Below are 15000 nucleotides of genomic sequence, written 5' to 3'. Positions count from 1 at the left end.
AAAATGTACGTCGTTTGCGTAAGTCGTCCGTGAATGGGGCTGGACGCCATTTACGTTCACGTCGAAACCAATGACGTCCTTGCGACGTCATTTAGCGCAATGCACGTCCGGAAGTTTTAGGGACAGCGCATGCGCAGTACGTTTGGCGCGGGAACGCGCCTAATTTAAATGCTCCACGCCCCCTTACCCGGATCATTTGAATTAGGCGGCTTGCCCTGGGTAATTTACGCTACGCCGCCGCAACTTTACAGCCAAGTTCTTTGTGAATAAAGCACTTGCCTGTAAAACTTGCGGCGGCGTAACGTAAACCAGATACGTTACGCCGCCGCAGTTTTACACCCAGATACGAGAATCTGGGCCTTCTTGTTTACAGGTAAAAAAATATATATCTTTTGCTAGAAAATTACTGAGAACCCCCAAACATTTTATATATTTATATATATTTAGCAGAGGCCCTAAAGAATAAAATGGCGGTCGGTGCAATTTTTTTTTTAAATCACACAACGGTTTCTCAAACAAAATTGTTTCCAAAAAGGGCACAGTACAGGGGGGGGGGGGGGGGTCAGGAGGGTACAACAATGGGATCAGGAGGGCACAGTACAGGGGGGGGGGGTCAGGAGGGTACAACACTGGGATCAGGAGGGCACAGTACAGGGGGGGGGGGTCAGGAGGGTACAACACTGGGATCAGGAGGGCACAGTACAGGGGGGGGGGGGGGGTCAGGAGGGTACAACACTGGGATCAGGAGGGCACAGTACAGGGGGGGGGGGGTCAGGAGGGTACAACAATGGGATCAGGAGGGCACAGTACAGGGGGGGGGGGGGGGTCAGGAGGGTACAACACTGGGATCAGGAGGGCACAGTACAGGGGGGGGGGTCAGGAGGGTACAACACTGGGATCAGGAGGGCACAGTACAGGGGGGGGGGGGGCAGGAGGGTACAACACTGGGATCAGGAGGGCACAGTATAGGTTCTGGGACTCTTCCCGGGACACGGCCATATCGGGACAGTTTTGTAAAAAGCGTGACTGTCCCAGCAAATCCGGGACAGTTGGAAAGTATGATGTAATGCAATATTATTGTGGGGCCCCCCCATGTACCTGGGGCCCCTGGGCAGTGCCTTTTGCATTAAGATGGCCCTGCACTGACGTGACTTGGGTGCCAGATAGAGCAGAGGAGGGAAGTGAGGGTGAGGTACAACCCCAACGAGGAAGCCATCATGGAAGAGTAGCGAGCAGCCACCTTATTCCATCACATTGTGCCGCTGTTATCTCCGGACCACTTTTTATTTTTTATTTTCTTCCTTCAGGAGCCGGTTCTAAGGATTCTTCTCTAGATGTGCAAAGCTGGAAGAGACACCACCAAAAAGAATTGCAGCTGTAATTGCAGAGAAAGGGGGTTCTACAAAGTATTGACTCCGGGGGGCGCCATACAAATGCCCCTCCCCCACACTTTTCACATATTTATTTGTAAAAAAAAAAAAAAAAAAAATTGAAAATCATTTATCATTTTCCTTCCACTTCACAATCATGTGACACTTTGTGTTGGTTTATCACATAAAATCCCAATAAAATACATTTATGTTTTTGGTTGTAAAGTGAGAACATGTGGAAAATTTCAAAGGGTATGAATACTTTTTCAAGGCTCTGTATTAACCACTTAAGGACTGCCTCCCGCACATATACGTCGGCAGAATGACACGGCTGGGCACAAGCGCGTACAGGTACGTCCTCTTTAAGTGCCCAGTCGTGGGTCGCGGGGCACGCGCCCACGACCTGGTCCGAAGCTCCGTGACCGCGGGACCCGATCGCAGCTGGAGTCACGCGATCGGTCCCTTTTATAGGGAAACACAATCAATGACGTCACACCTACAGCCACACCCCCCTACAGTTAGAAACACATATGAGGTCACACTTAACCCATTCAGCGCCCCCTAGTGGTTAACTCCCAAACTGCATGTGTCATGTTCACAGTAATCAGTGCATTTTAAATGCATTTTTTGCTGTGAAAATGACAATGGTCCCAAAAATGTGTCAAAATTGTCCGAAGTGTCCGCCATAATGTCGCGGTCATGAAAAAAAATCGCTGATCGCCGCCATTAGTAGTAAAAAAATGTTTTCATCCAGACTGGCCCACTTTGACAGGTCTCTCCTATGGTGGCCGGGGGGGGGTGCGGGATTTGTCCGGCCGCCATGGGAGAGACCTGTCAAAGTTGGCCAGTCTGGATGAAGTCCAAGCCCCCTCTCCCCCTTCACTAGCCACTAGCCGTTCTACTTTATCTGAGTAGAATGGCTGGTACTGGTACTCTTATAGGCAGTACCAGTGGGGAAGCTAGACATTATTTCTCCCGGGGGCAAAGAATCAGTTTGGTGCTCCCCCCCCCCTTATGGGACAAGATTAGGCAGAAGTGAGAAACTCCCCCAGGCCATAGCTGTTGAGTCAGCTGTCTGTCCCCTCCCCCATGCTCCTCTGGTCCTCCCCCCGATTCTTTGTTTCCCCCCGAGGTGAGCGCTGCAGGGAGGAAGAGGAGGTGAGCGCTGCAGGAAGAGAGAGACAGAGGAGCGGAGGGGGGTAGCGGTCTGCTGTCACTGAAGCCGGCCCACTGAGCCATCGGCCCACCGGGAAACTCCCTGTAGTCCCAATTGGCCAGTCCATCCTTGGCCGCGGTGACCATTGATTTCAATGGGCAGGAGCGGTAAACACACCGCTCCAAAGATGCGGCTAGCAGGACTTTTTTTTACTGTCCTGCCAGCGCACCGCTCCAGTGTGAACGCCCCCAAAGGCTTTCACACTGGAGAGACAGCAGCGGCTCTTTCAGGGCGCTTCGCCGGCGCTATTTTTACCATTATATCGCCTACAAAGCGCCCCAGTGTGAAAGGGGTCTTGGGCCTCGTACACACGGGCAAGAATCTCGTCAGGAAAAAAGCGTTGGTTTCCCCCCCGACGAGTGGTACACACTGACCTTTCAAAAGTACCGCGGTTCTCTTAAAAGGCAAAAACGCGGTGACGTCATCGCGTACGACGAGCATGTGCTCGTTAGATTCGATGCCGGCGCCGCCATCTTGCTTCACCCTACCTGGAAGCTACCGTGTGTGCGTCTAAGTCATTTAGAGCATGCACGGGTTTCCACGGCGACAGGTAAGTATACACACGCTCGGGTTTTTCGTCGGGAAACAGGCCGACAAGAATCTCGACGAGAAAATCGAGAGCAGGTTCTCTTTTCTTCTCATCGAGATTCTGGGCAGATTTCCAGAGGAGAACCCTGAAAGCCTCGTACACACGCTCGGTTTACGAGGCTTCAGGGAATAAAAGGGATATAGTTCTTTCGCGGGCGTGGCTTGTTTCTACAATCCTGACCACGCCACATTCTAGAACCATTGATATCATTGGTAGTGGCCACGGTTCCCATTGCTTTGTTATTATTCTGCTGTATATTATCATTTCAAGTCTTGTTATACAATATGTGTTCTTATCTGTTGAGATGTTTGTTACATTAACCACTTCCATACCGGGCACTTACGCACCTTCCCGCCCAAGCCAATTTTCAGCTTTCAGCGCTGTCGCACTTTGAATGGCAATTGCGCGGTCGTGCTACACTGTACCCAAACAAAATTGGCGTCCTTTTTTCCCCACAAATAGAGCTTTCTTTTGGTGGTTTTTGATCACCTCTGCGTTTTTTTATTTTTTTGCGCAACAACTAAAGAAAGACTGAAAATGTTGAAAAAAATTTAGTATTTATTTTTTTCTGTAAATTTTTTTGTAAATAAGTACGTCTTCTCTTTCAATTACAGGCACTGATATGGCGGCACTGATGGGCACCGATGAGATGGCACTGATGGACATCGATGAGGTAGTACTGATGGGCACCGATGAGGTGGCACTGATTGGCGGCACTGAGGGGCACTAATAGGCGGCACTGATGGGCACTCATGGGCAGCACTGATGGGCACTCATAGGCGGCACAGATGGGCACTCATGGGCGGCACTTATGGGTGGCACTGATGGGTACTGATAGGTGGGCACTGGGCATGGATTGGCACTGTGGGTGGCACTGATGGACACTGTGGGGTGGCACTGATGGATCCATGTTGCCAGTCAGTGCCCATTTGTGGACACTGATTGGCATCTTTTTTTTTTACTGCCCTTTTTTTATTCTATTTAATTATTTTTTCCCTTTTTTTTTTTTTTTTTTGCCCTTCCCTAGTGGTCCAGTGTGGTGATCCGGGGGGGGCTGCGCTGATAAACAATCAGCGCGAACCCCCCCCTGTCAGGAGAGCCGCCGATCGGCTCTCCTCTACTCGCGTTTACATCGTGATCAGCCGTGGTTGGACACTGCTGATCACGTGGTAAAGAGCCTCCGCCGGACGTCAATAGACGTCCAGTCAGGATTTCAGAACCACTTCCCGGACGTCAATCTGTTATTGACCGGGCGGGAAGTGGTTAAGCGACCCATGTAGCGGTACCCCCCTGTGGGTGCTGCTGCTGGATAATGTGGTCCCACCCATCACCTCTGCCCAGCCCCGCATTCACTTCCCATTCACTTTAGAGACAATGAACAGTCTGTATGTTTTTGTTTTTTTTGTGTTTTATTGAGGGATTGTGAACTTGGATAGGGCGAGGGAAATTATGGGATGCCCAGAATCAATAGGATGATCAGTTGGAACCTCCATTTGCTCTTCTAGAGCTCCATCCTCCTCCAGCACAACGCTTATTTGTGGACCGTTTCTCTCTCTTCTGTATAATACTTGACTCCAGGCACAGCTAGCACTAGGTAGGTCCAACTTTGACTCTGTCAGGCCTTAGCAACTGCCATTTGCAGGCAGGGACCACGAGGGCCCCTTTAGTGTAGCAAAAAAGAAAAGTATTTTAATGCTAGCTGTTCTATGGTGGACTACTGATCCCAGTCAGTCCTCTTCAGGCCCTGCCAGCCCTCCTGTAGCTGCCCGACTCCACTGCCCATGACATCACAGTCTCTCCCGCTGGCTCTACATCCATCTCAGACTGCACACTCCCAGTCTGCTCCGGCATGTTTTCCCAGCTTTCCCAACTGTGCCTGTCACTCACCAGCCCTCCTGGCTTCCACTCCAAGGGATCCCTCCTGGAGACTTGCCTGGTAACACTAGCTCCCGTTGTCTCTCTTGATCCCTCTCTATGTCTCCTGTCCAGATCCTTATTTGTTACTCAGAAAGGCTCTGGCACCCAAGCCCCACAGGCCCAAGGTCGCCTCCCCCTCAAAGGCCCCCGACAATCTAGTGCTCCATCTCCAGCTTCTTCCACCCGACAAACTCCTCCCCAGCTGGGCTGACCCTGGGTATTGCAAGGAGACCTGCCCCCTGCCAATCCTAGTTGGGGATTGGTCAGGGCTCCCTGAGACACCTTCACCTCTCTTCCCCTCCTCTCTTATAGAATCCTCTAGAAGCCAGAGGGAGGTAACCAAAAGATGATGCCATCTGTGAGTCACCTGCTGCTGCTCTAGTCCACTTCCAGCTAGGCCTAATTAAATTTACCTGCACTCCAAAAAAAAAATCCTACTTCTAGCATAAAGGTGACCAGAATTTTTTTTAATGAAATGCAGGGACATATTGTTATTTTATTTTTACTAGCAATCAGAGACTCTCTGCCCATCGCGCCGCCTCACTGCCTGTCAAGTCTTACTCTACGGGCCCCGGTTACTACTGGATGGGGAGTGGAGGAAGATCACTCTGCCAGGGACAGGGCAGGACTTAGGGCGGTGGGGGCCCCTGGGCTTGAGTGTTGAAGGGGCCCCCTGGAGCCGAGAATTGGGGGGGGGGGGTTCGAAGATGAGCAGGGGCGCATTAAAGTTGTTGAGCAGGGGGGTGCCTCTCACCTGTGCACGGAATGTGTCGGCTCTCTTCCCTTCAGCAGACATCCACACACCACTCCGGTTCCTCCTGGGGGGGGGGGGGGGGTTTGCAGTTGTTGAGCGGGGGGGGAGTGCCTCTCACCTGTGCCGACAGCCGGGGCCACAGACTGTCATTAGCCCCGCTGTCGGCTTTCTTCCCTTCAGCAGCCACAGTCCTCCACACACCGCTCCGGTTCCTCCTGCTTCCGTGCTGCCTCCTCTTGCAGTGCGTGAAAATTAACCCTTTTGCGGGACGAAGCTGTCTGTGCGTGTTGGGAGGTATGCGCAGGGCCGCCATCTTGAATTTTGGGGCCCCTTACACAGCTTAAGGGCCCCCTGGAGCAGAGAACCGGGGGGGGGGGGTGCCGCCTGAGATTAAGGAGTGGGGGGGGGCTGCCGCAAATTGAGAAGCGGGGGGGGGCCTTTACAAAAAAAAGAAGAAATAAAGAAAATATATATATATATATATATATATATATATATATATATATATATATATATATATATTTATTTAACCCTTGCTCCTCCTTTCGCTGGGAGGGGCGGGTAGTATTTCCAGAAAGACACAAATCAAAACAGAAAAGAGAATTAGAAACTCGTAGTTTATTGGAAAAAAAAAGTTACAGAACAAAGTTTGCCTTCAATGGACCTGAGGGGCATTGGTGTCATTTAGAGACGTCCCCTACGTGGGCCTTTGATGATGGGCCGTTTGCCTTCAGGTTGATTTCACTTGCACTTGAGATGAGTTTAGAGCAGGGTGGTCTCAAACTGGTGGCCCTCCAGGTGTTGCAAAACTACAAGTCCCATGAGGCATTGGAAGGCTGATAGTTACACACATGACTCCCTCAGGCAGAGGCATGATGGGAAATGTAGTTCCACAACAGCCAGTTTGAGACCCCTGCTTCAGAGGTCATTCATGGTTCATTAACAGGTCCAGGTAACCTTCTAAGATGCACCAACCTGCTCTGAACTGCTTTTGCACTCTTATGAAGGAAAATAAGCAGTTCTGATGCCAACAAAAGCCGGTTGGCGCGGGCCCCGTATCCGGTTTCTATAATGTATTGTCATTTTTATGTTATTTTTTAGCTCTGAACGAAATGTAATGTAAAGACTAAATCCAAATTCAGATGAATCAAAATATAAATTACCCAAAAATGTAAATCTAATAAACGTTAAATACACATAAAGATATCTGGTAAAAGAAAGTGCCAGCGTTCTAGTAAACAGTCCGTAAGTAAAGAAGATCCTTCCAGAGATATTTCCAGGGATGGCGTCCGTCTTATTTGTCCACCAGATGTTTGGTGTCCTCCGTGGACGTCTCTGTACTGCGCTCAGCTCTTGTGTCTTTTTTCTTTTCCACGTGTCCAATAACGCGACCGACGCCCGCTCCAACCCCTGTGCCGATAGCTCCGAGGGTGACTCCGCCTCCGAGCGCCCCCGTGACCACCGCCGCGGTCGTGCTGCCCAATAAACCTACAGCCTCAACAGCGAGCACAGTCCCAGCCACGGCTGCCCCTACAACCCCACCGGCCAGGCTCAGGACTCCGCCTCCTATGGCGCAGCCAATACCCACCGCGCACCTGGTGAAGCGCTTCGAATAGTCGGCGCAGAAACCATCTTGTTTTTCTTTCAACAGAGATTTCATCTCCTCCATGAGCATCTCCTTCTCCGCGGGGTTATCTCCTCTCAGGATACCCTCATACGTGTCTAGAAGAACATCGGCCTGCTCGCTGACCCTGGTCCTCATCTCAGATGTCCTCACCCCGAGGACCTTAAATGGAGAAGCGTTGGCCGGGAGCTGTAGGAGAAAAAGAACAATGAGAATGAAATGAAATGTTGGACTTGCCCAGGTTAGTATGAAGCTAGAACATCTGGCGCTACAAACCACACCACCCACATTACACCATGGAAATTGTATACAATGAAACCTCGGATTGCGAGTAAGGGGGTTAACAAACGTTTTCGCAATATGAACTCTGCATTTAACCACTTAACCCCCGGGAACCATATTGCTGGTCAAAGACCAGAGCACTTTTTGCGATTCGGCACTGCGTCGCTTTAAGTGACAATTGCGCGGTCGTGCGACGTGGCTCCCAAACAAAATTGGCGTCCTTTTTTCCCCACAAATAGAGATTTCTTTTGGTGGTATTTGATCACCTCTGCGGTTTTTAGTTTTTGCGCTATAAACAAAAATAGAGCGACAATTTTGAAAAAAATACAATATTTTTTACTTTTTGCTATAATAAATATCCCCCAAAAATATATAAAAAACATTTTTTTTTCCTCAGTTTAGGCCGATACGTATTCTTCTACATATTTTTCGTAAAAAAAAAAAGATCGCAATAAGCGTTTATTGATTGGTTTGCGCAAAAGTTAAAGCGTTTACGAAATAGGGGGTATTTTTATGGCATTATTCTTAATTTTTTTTTTTTTTACTAGTAATGGCGGCAATCAGCGATTTTTTTTCCGGTACTGCGACATTATGGCGGACACTTCGGACACATTTTTGGGACCATTGGCATTTTTATAGCGATCAGTGCTATAAAAATGCATTGGATTACTATAAAAATGCCACTGGCAGTGAAGGGGTTAACACTAGGGGGCGGGGAAGGGGTTAAGTATGTTTCCTGGGTGTGTTCTAACTGTAGGGGGGGTGGCCTCAATAGGGGAAATACTGATCTTCTGTTCATACATTGTATGAACAGAAGATCAGCATTTCTCTCCCTGACAGGACCAGGAGCTGTGTGTTTACACACACAGCTCCCGGTCCCCGCTCTGTAACGAGTGATCGCGTGTACCCGGCGGCGATTGCGCCTGCCGGGCACGCGCACGGGAGTCGGGGGGAGAGTGGCTAGTGGCCTGCGGGAGAGCTGACATATAGCTACGGGCTCTCGCGCAGGGGAGCCGACCTGCCGCTGTAAAACTGCGGCGGCTGGTCGGCAAGCAGTTAAAAAGGAGCCGTAGCAGGCGTGCACGCCGGCTGTACAGCGGGGGGCCTGGTGTGCGTGGCCGGCGGCCGCGATGTCTGCCGGCCACCCATGACCGTGGGAATGAGAGCCAGAACGGGGGATGTGTCAATGTAAACAGACAGTTTACATTTAAATATTTTTTTTTTTTTTTTTAATAATGTAACATTTTAACATTTAATTTTAGTTCACAAACTTTACCTTTCACTATCAGTTATTTATATTTATTTTTTTATTCGATTTTGAATTCAGTACAGAGGAATGCAGCTCAGATGTGTTCATTTTCTCCATATAAATGACATTTCATATACAAAAAGACATAAAATCAGAGTGTCGGGGAACGAGGGGTCTCGGTATTGTTACCTGCTGCTCCAAGTATTCCTGGAATTTCTGTAAGACGGTACTCATGTGTTTCCGGTTTTCAAGTGAAAAAAACATCTGTGGAGAGAATTGGACACATTGGGGGTTAATTTATTAAAGCTGGAGAGTAAAAATCAGTCTCACTTCTGCAAAGAAACCAATCAGCATCTAACCTTTGGCAATAATCGGGAAGCTGATTGGTTTCTACGCAGGAATAGTTTATAAATAAACTCCAATGGGTCTGATTAAAGTACAACTCCGGAAAAAAAACCCACAGAAAAAATAAAAGTAAATATTCATTAGCCCATCATAAGATAAAAATAACACAAATAATATTTTACATGCAGGCCATCAGGAGTGTCCATTATATAAAAATACCCAATATAATATAATAAAATACCTGCAAGGGGGAAGTAAAGCTGTACGGTCTCCTCTGTAGCATGATGACAAATTCCTAGAAAATAAGGATAGTGCGTTATTGTCTGAACTCAAACTGGAACTTCATTTTATTTCTATTTACAAACCCCTCTTTCACTCCGTATATCAAAATAATAATAATAATAATAAAAAAACACACACACACACACACACACACACACACCAAATATTTTTATATATATATATATATATATATATATATATATATATATATATATATATATAAAAAAAAATTGTACTATATATAATATATTATATCTAAATAAATAATATCATTTTTTGTATTTATTATAATATAATCTTTATATATATATATATATATATATAGCCAAGTTTCAACCTCTATATTGCTTCTTCCTTGGTCCTGCACTGGTAGTCCACTTCAGGGAAGAACGACACTCAGCCAATCTACCCATTTACTGCAAGCCCAGCCTGTGGTTTACATGCTGCCACTAGGTGGCGTTTCATTACACATGGGGGGGGGGGGGATGGACTTGCAATACTCCACCAAGGCTGAGTGTACCTAGGCGTTGCTTAGTCCTGGAAGAATGACCCCCCCCCCCCCTCCTTTCCCCCCGTATTCAGAAGAGGATCTTCCTGGAACATTGCCAGATGAGCTTAAAAAAAAAAAAAATGTGAGCACGTTTTTTTTGAAGACAGCTGGAAGAAAGGCGTTTTTTTTGGGGGGGGGGTGCCCGCTTTAAAACCTCAACCCAATGGTAGTTTATATATTCCTCTCTGGTTGGCTTATGGTTATGAATTTTACTTATCTGAAGTGACTGACGGTCATGTAACGCCACCCCCCCCCCATCCTTCTCCCTTCTTCCGTTTTCTTCTCGGGGTCCTTGTTTGGATGTCCACATCACATCACTGCATGATGTGGAAACCCCTCTATTGGTGGAGATGACAATCCAGCATTGGGGTCCTCTCTGATAGGCTCCAGGAGACAGGGGGACAGAAAGGGGACTGGTGCCCAAGAAGATAACAAGCAAGAAGCATTGTCTGCTCCCCAAGGTAGGAAATGAGTTTGGTTCATTGAGGACACCATGACACCATGATCCATTACACTGCAGTATGGCTTAAGACAGGGGGTAGGCAACCTCGGCCCTCCAGCTGTGGTGAAACTACAAGTTCCACAAGACCCCGACAATCACAGGCATGACTTCTAGAGGCAGAGGCATGATGGGATTTGTAGTTTCCCCACAGTTAGAGTGTTGAGGTTTCCTACCCCTGGCTTAAGAGGAGGTAATTGACGCACAATGCACGATTTACATTTTTTGGAGTTCAGCTTTAGCATCTGTCCCAAACTTTATGGTACTACGGCATTTGAGGATGAAAAAAAAAAAAAAATCGGGTGGTTTTACAAAATATCACACCTTCCATTATGTTCTTGGACAATCAACATCTGCCTTGACACACTCCATAGCGATTGGGTTTAGGGGAGGGAGCGAGAGAATGTTGGATACTTTATTCTCTTTAGAGCCCACACATTAGCTGTAGTAGAAGCTGCAAGATTTAAACTTGTAAAGTTCTGCTTAGCAACCAGTCAGATTCCATCTTGCAGCAGTAGAACCAGTGGCGGTGCGTCCATAAAGGGCGCAGGAGCGCAACCCCCCCCCCCTCTCCCGGCACTGCTCTATCACCATAGATAGATTCATGCATTGCATGAATCTATCTATGGTCACTGCTGACACCCCCTATTCAGGTGTCCAGACCCTTTTTGAGTGCCGGGCATCTGAATTACAGCAGTGTACCAATGAACCCCCCTCTCCACCAATCAGGTGCTTGGGTCTGTGTTACCTGTCACCTGATTGGCTGAAACGACAGGCACTGCGATTGGACGCAGGAGAGGATGAGAGGAGGGGCAGGAGAAGACATTGAGGAAGACACTGGACACTGCTCGCCGCCTGCCACCGTCACCCGATGCCCACCTGAGACAGGGTAAGTGCCGGGCAGACAACGGGCGCACAGTGGCAGATTTCTATTGGAACAGTGGCAGCACTTGGGGCACAGTGGTTGCGTTTAATGGGCACAGTGAGGCTGCAATTGATGGGCACAGTGAGGCTGCAATTGATGGGCACAGTGAGACTGCAATTGATGGGCACAGTGAGGCTGCAATTGATGGGCACAGTGAGGCTGCAATTGATGTTTTTTTTTCTTCTGTATTTTTCAGTTTGTTTGCGCCCCCAAATAATTTTGAGCACCAGCCACCACCGAGTAGGACATCAGTAATACTGATTGCTATGGATCATTACACGGGTTTTCTATGTTCCAATAGCATGACCAGTCGTATGTGGGATGGACTGACCTTCAGCGCTATCCCCACACGGCAGCAGGTGATCTTCTCTCCACTGATATCGGTTTTGTGGTGGAGCCAAACTCCTGACACAAGATCGGAGATGTATCTTGTGAGGTGATCCTTGAAGTCCTCATCCATGTCTGTGAATAGAGAAGAAGGACTGTGATTGGATGGAAAGACACATGATGTCAGCAGAGGATTTTGTTGAAGGCTCTAAAGCAGGGCCGATCCGCCCTATAGGCTCACTATGCAAGCCGCTTAGGGCCCCGCAAAGTTGTGGAGGGTCCCCCAAATTACTAGAGGCCCCGTCTGGTGAGAAGTCATTATCGACCCCTCACCCCGCTTCTCACTTTAATGTAAGATGTCATTTCCGACAGCAGTACCCCCCCCCCACCACCCACTTCTCAACTTTAATCTTCAATGCTTAAGCAATCCCTGTTACACCCCCCCCAGCTGGTCTAAATTACCTGCCAGTGTGCCCCGACTTGATCTCAGGAACCTTTTCCCGGGATGGGGCAACAGGAAGCCGCTGATAGACGGACTTCTAAGAGTGTCCAACAAAAGACGATATTCTGAACCTTTCCGCAGCCTCAGTTTCTGTAACAATAATAAAGGTTACATTTATAATATACAGTATATGGCCAAAAGATTGTAGACACCTAACATGCCAATAGGAGTTTGTTTGGCATCTTATTCCAAACACATGACCATTATTATGGGTTTTGGTTCTCAATTGTGGCCTCTCCTCTGGAAAGGAGTTCCACAAGATCTTGGAGGGTTTCTGTGGGAATTTGTTCTAAAATGGAATCGGGTACAGACGTTGGACAAGAAGACTTGGCTTCTATTTGGGGTAAAAATTCATCCAAGGTGTTCAGTAGGGTGGAGGTAAGGGCTCCTTACGGGCTACTTGAGTTCTTCCGCACCAAATTCATCAAACCATGTCTTTACGGAGCTGGCTTTGTACACAGGGGCACAGTCACACTGGAAAAGAAAAGGGTCTTCTCCAAATTGTTGCCCAAATTTGGAAGAGCAAAATTTCTTTGTATGTTGTAGCATTAACAGTACCCATCACTGGACACACCTGAACTTATGTGACGACCCTAATGTAGGTATGATGGTGAGGTGTCCACAAATGTTTAGCCAGAAACTCAAGCATATCAGAAACCGCAAAGTAAATAAAGCAGTATGGGCCATATTCACGTAGATTTGAGGCGGGCGTAGCGTAAGCCATTTACACTACGCCGCCCCAACTTACAGGAGCAAGTGCTGTATTCCCCAAACACTTGCTCCGTAGTTTGGGGCGGCGTAGTGTAATTGGCCCGGCGTATCCCCACGTATTTCAAAGGGGGCGGCTTATATTTAAATTAAGCGCGCCCCCGTTTTGAACGAACTGCGCATGCGCCGGGCTAAAAATAGCCCAGTGCGCATGCTCCAGTTCTCGGCGACGTGTGCGTCATTGACGTAAAGTCGTATTCAAGAACGACTTAGGAAAACGACGTACCCGACGGGAAAAGACGACGCGGACCCGACGCCATACTTAACATGGCATACGTGGGACTGGCGTAAGGTTACCCCTCATATAGCAGGGGTAACCTTACGCTTACGCAAACGACGTAAGCGACGGTTACGCGACGCAATTTCGTTTGTGAATCGGCGTATCATGCTCATTTGCATAAACAAATGAGACCTGAACGTAAACGCCACCTAGCGGCCGGCGGCGAATTACATTTAAGATCCGAGAGTGTAAGTGACTTACACATGTCGGATCTTCAGCGTATCTATGCGAAAATGATTCTAGGAATCACTCGCATAGATACGCGGGTCAAAAAAGAGAGATACGACGGAGTTTCCTGAGATACTCCGTCGTAACTCTACTCAGAATATGGCCCTATGTTTTTAAACTTCTGTTGATAATTGTAGAAAAAAAAACTATTTTCTGAGTCCTCCTCACATTTGCCATCATACCTCACTCTCATGCTGTAGGTAGGTACGAGCGGCTTCACGGCCACAGCGGTCAGGATCCTGCCAGTCTCTCACCAGAACATCCAAGTGCTGAAGAATTGTAAAAGAAAAAACGATACAATAACTTCTCAAGAGAGGCAAAGTTATTTTGTTTTTTTTGTATTTTTAGAGTATTTAGAGATTTAGCTTAACTCAATTTTAAATTATTGTTTTATTGAAGGAAAAATAAAACCAGTGGGAGAAATATTTACAATAAATATATTACAAAACAGTAAGAGCCCATTCACACAGGGGCAACACGACTTTGGGAGGCAACTTGGACACGACTTGAGTATGAATCGTCAGGCAACTTACAAGGAAACTTCAAGTCGCCTCCAGGCAGGGATGGACTGACCATTGGGACTACAGGGAGTTTCCCGGTGGGCCGATGGCTCAGTGGGCCGGCTTCAGTGACAGCGGACCGCCGCCCCCCTCCACTTCTCTGTCTCTCCCTTCCTGCAGCGCTCACTTGGGGGGAACAGAGAAGCAGGGGGAGGACCAGAGGAGCAGGGGGGGGGGGCGACAGAGGAGCATGGGGGAGGGGACAGACAGCCGACTCAACAGCTATGGCCTGGGAGTTTCTCACTTCTGCCTAATCTTGTCCCATAAAGGGGGGGGGGCACCAAACTGATTCTTTGCCCCCGGGTGAAATAATGTCTAGCTTCCCCACTGGTACTGCCTATAAGAGTACCAGTACCAACCGTTCTATTCTAATAAAGTAGAACGGCTAGTGGCTAGTGAAGGGGGAGAGGGGGCTTGGGTGGCCCGGCGGGAGGGGGGGGCGGGAGTTGCCCGGCCGCCATGGCAGAGACCTGTCAAAGTGGGCCAGTCTGGATGAAGTCCAGGGCCAAATTTTTGTCCTAGTCCAGCCCTGCCTCCAGACCAGGAGGCTTTCCAGTGGCCAATCAAACAACAATCAGCTTTGTGGGAGGGAGGGGGGAGGGAGGGGTTTGCCTGAGAAATGTATGTTCTCTTCCTGTATTGTTGCTTCAGTTAAGACAGTGATCCGACTTCTGAGGCGACTTCCATTGAAACCAATGGGTACAAGTTGCCTACAGGTCGCCTAGAAGTCGGA

General features: G+C 48.3%; 1 protein-coding gene across 2 annotated transcripts in view; it reads right to left on the bottom strand.

The window, feature by feature from the left end:
- Positions 1 to 6444: 6444 nt before the first annotated feature.
- Positions 6445 to 15000, bottom strand: part of LOC120942971 (RING finger protein 112-like) — a 24313-nt gene continuing 15757 nt past the window's right edge. For both annotated transcript variants that reach the window (XM_040355978.1, XM_040355979.1), the window contains exons 9-14: positions 13890 to 13976; positions 12392 to 12521; positions 11934 to 12064; positions 9588 to 9641; positions 9191 to 9265; positions 6445 to 7659 (exon numbers count right to left, since the gene is read on the bottom strand). In XM_040355978.1, coding sequence (XP_040211912.1) covers positions 7141 to 7659; positions 9191 to 9265; positions 9588 to 9641; positions 11934 to 12064; positions 12392 to 12521; positions 13890 to 13976 — 996 coding nt within the window. In that variant the 3' untranslated portion in view covers positions 6445 to 7140. The remainder of the gene's footprint in view (positions 7660 to 9190; positions 9266 to 9587; positions 9642 to 11933; positions 12065 to 12391; positions 12522 to 13889; positions 13977 to 15000) is intronic.

Source organism: Rana temporaria, chromosome 6 (genome assembly GCF_905171775.1).
Source record: "Rana temporaria chromosome 6, aRanTem1.1, whole genome shotgun sequence".
Taxonomy (NCBI): Eukaryota; Metazoa; Chordata; class Amphibia; order Anura; family Ranidae; genus Rana; species Rana temporaria.
Note: the sequence above shows the minus strand (reverse complement) of the source record. Positions and strands in the feature narration are given on the sequence as shown.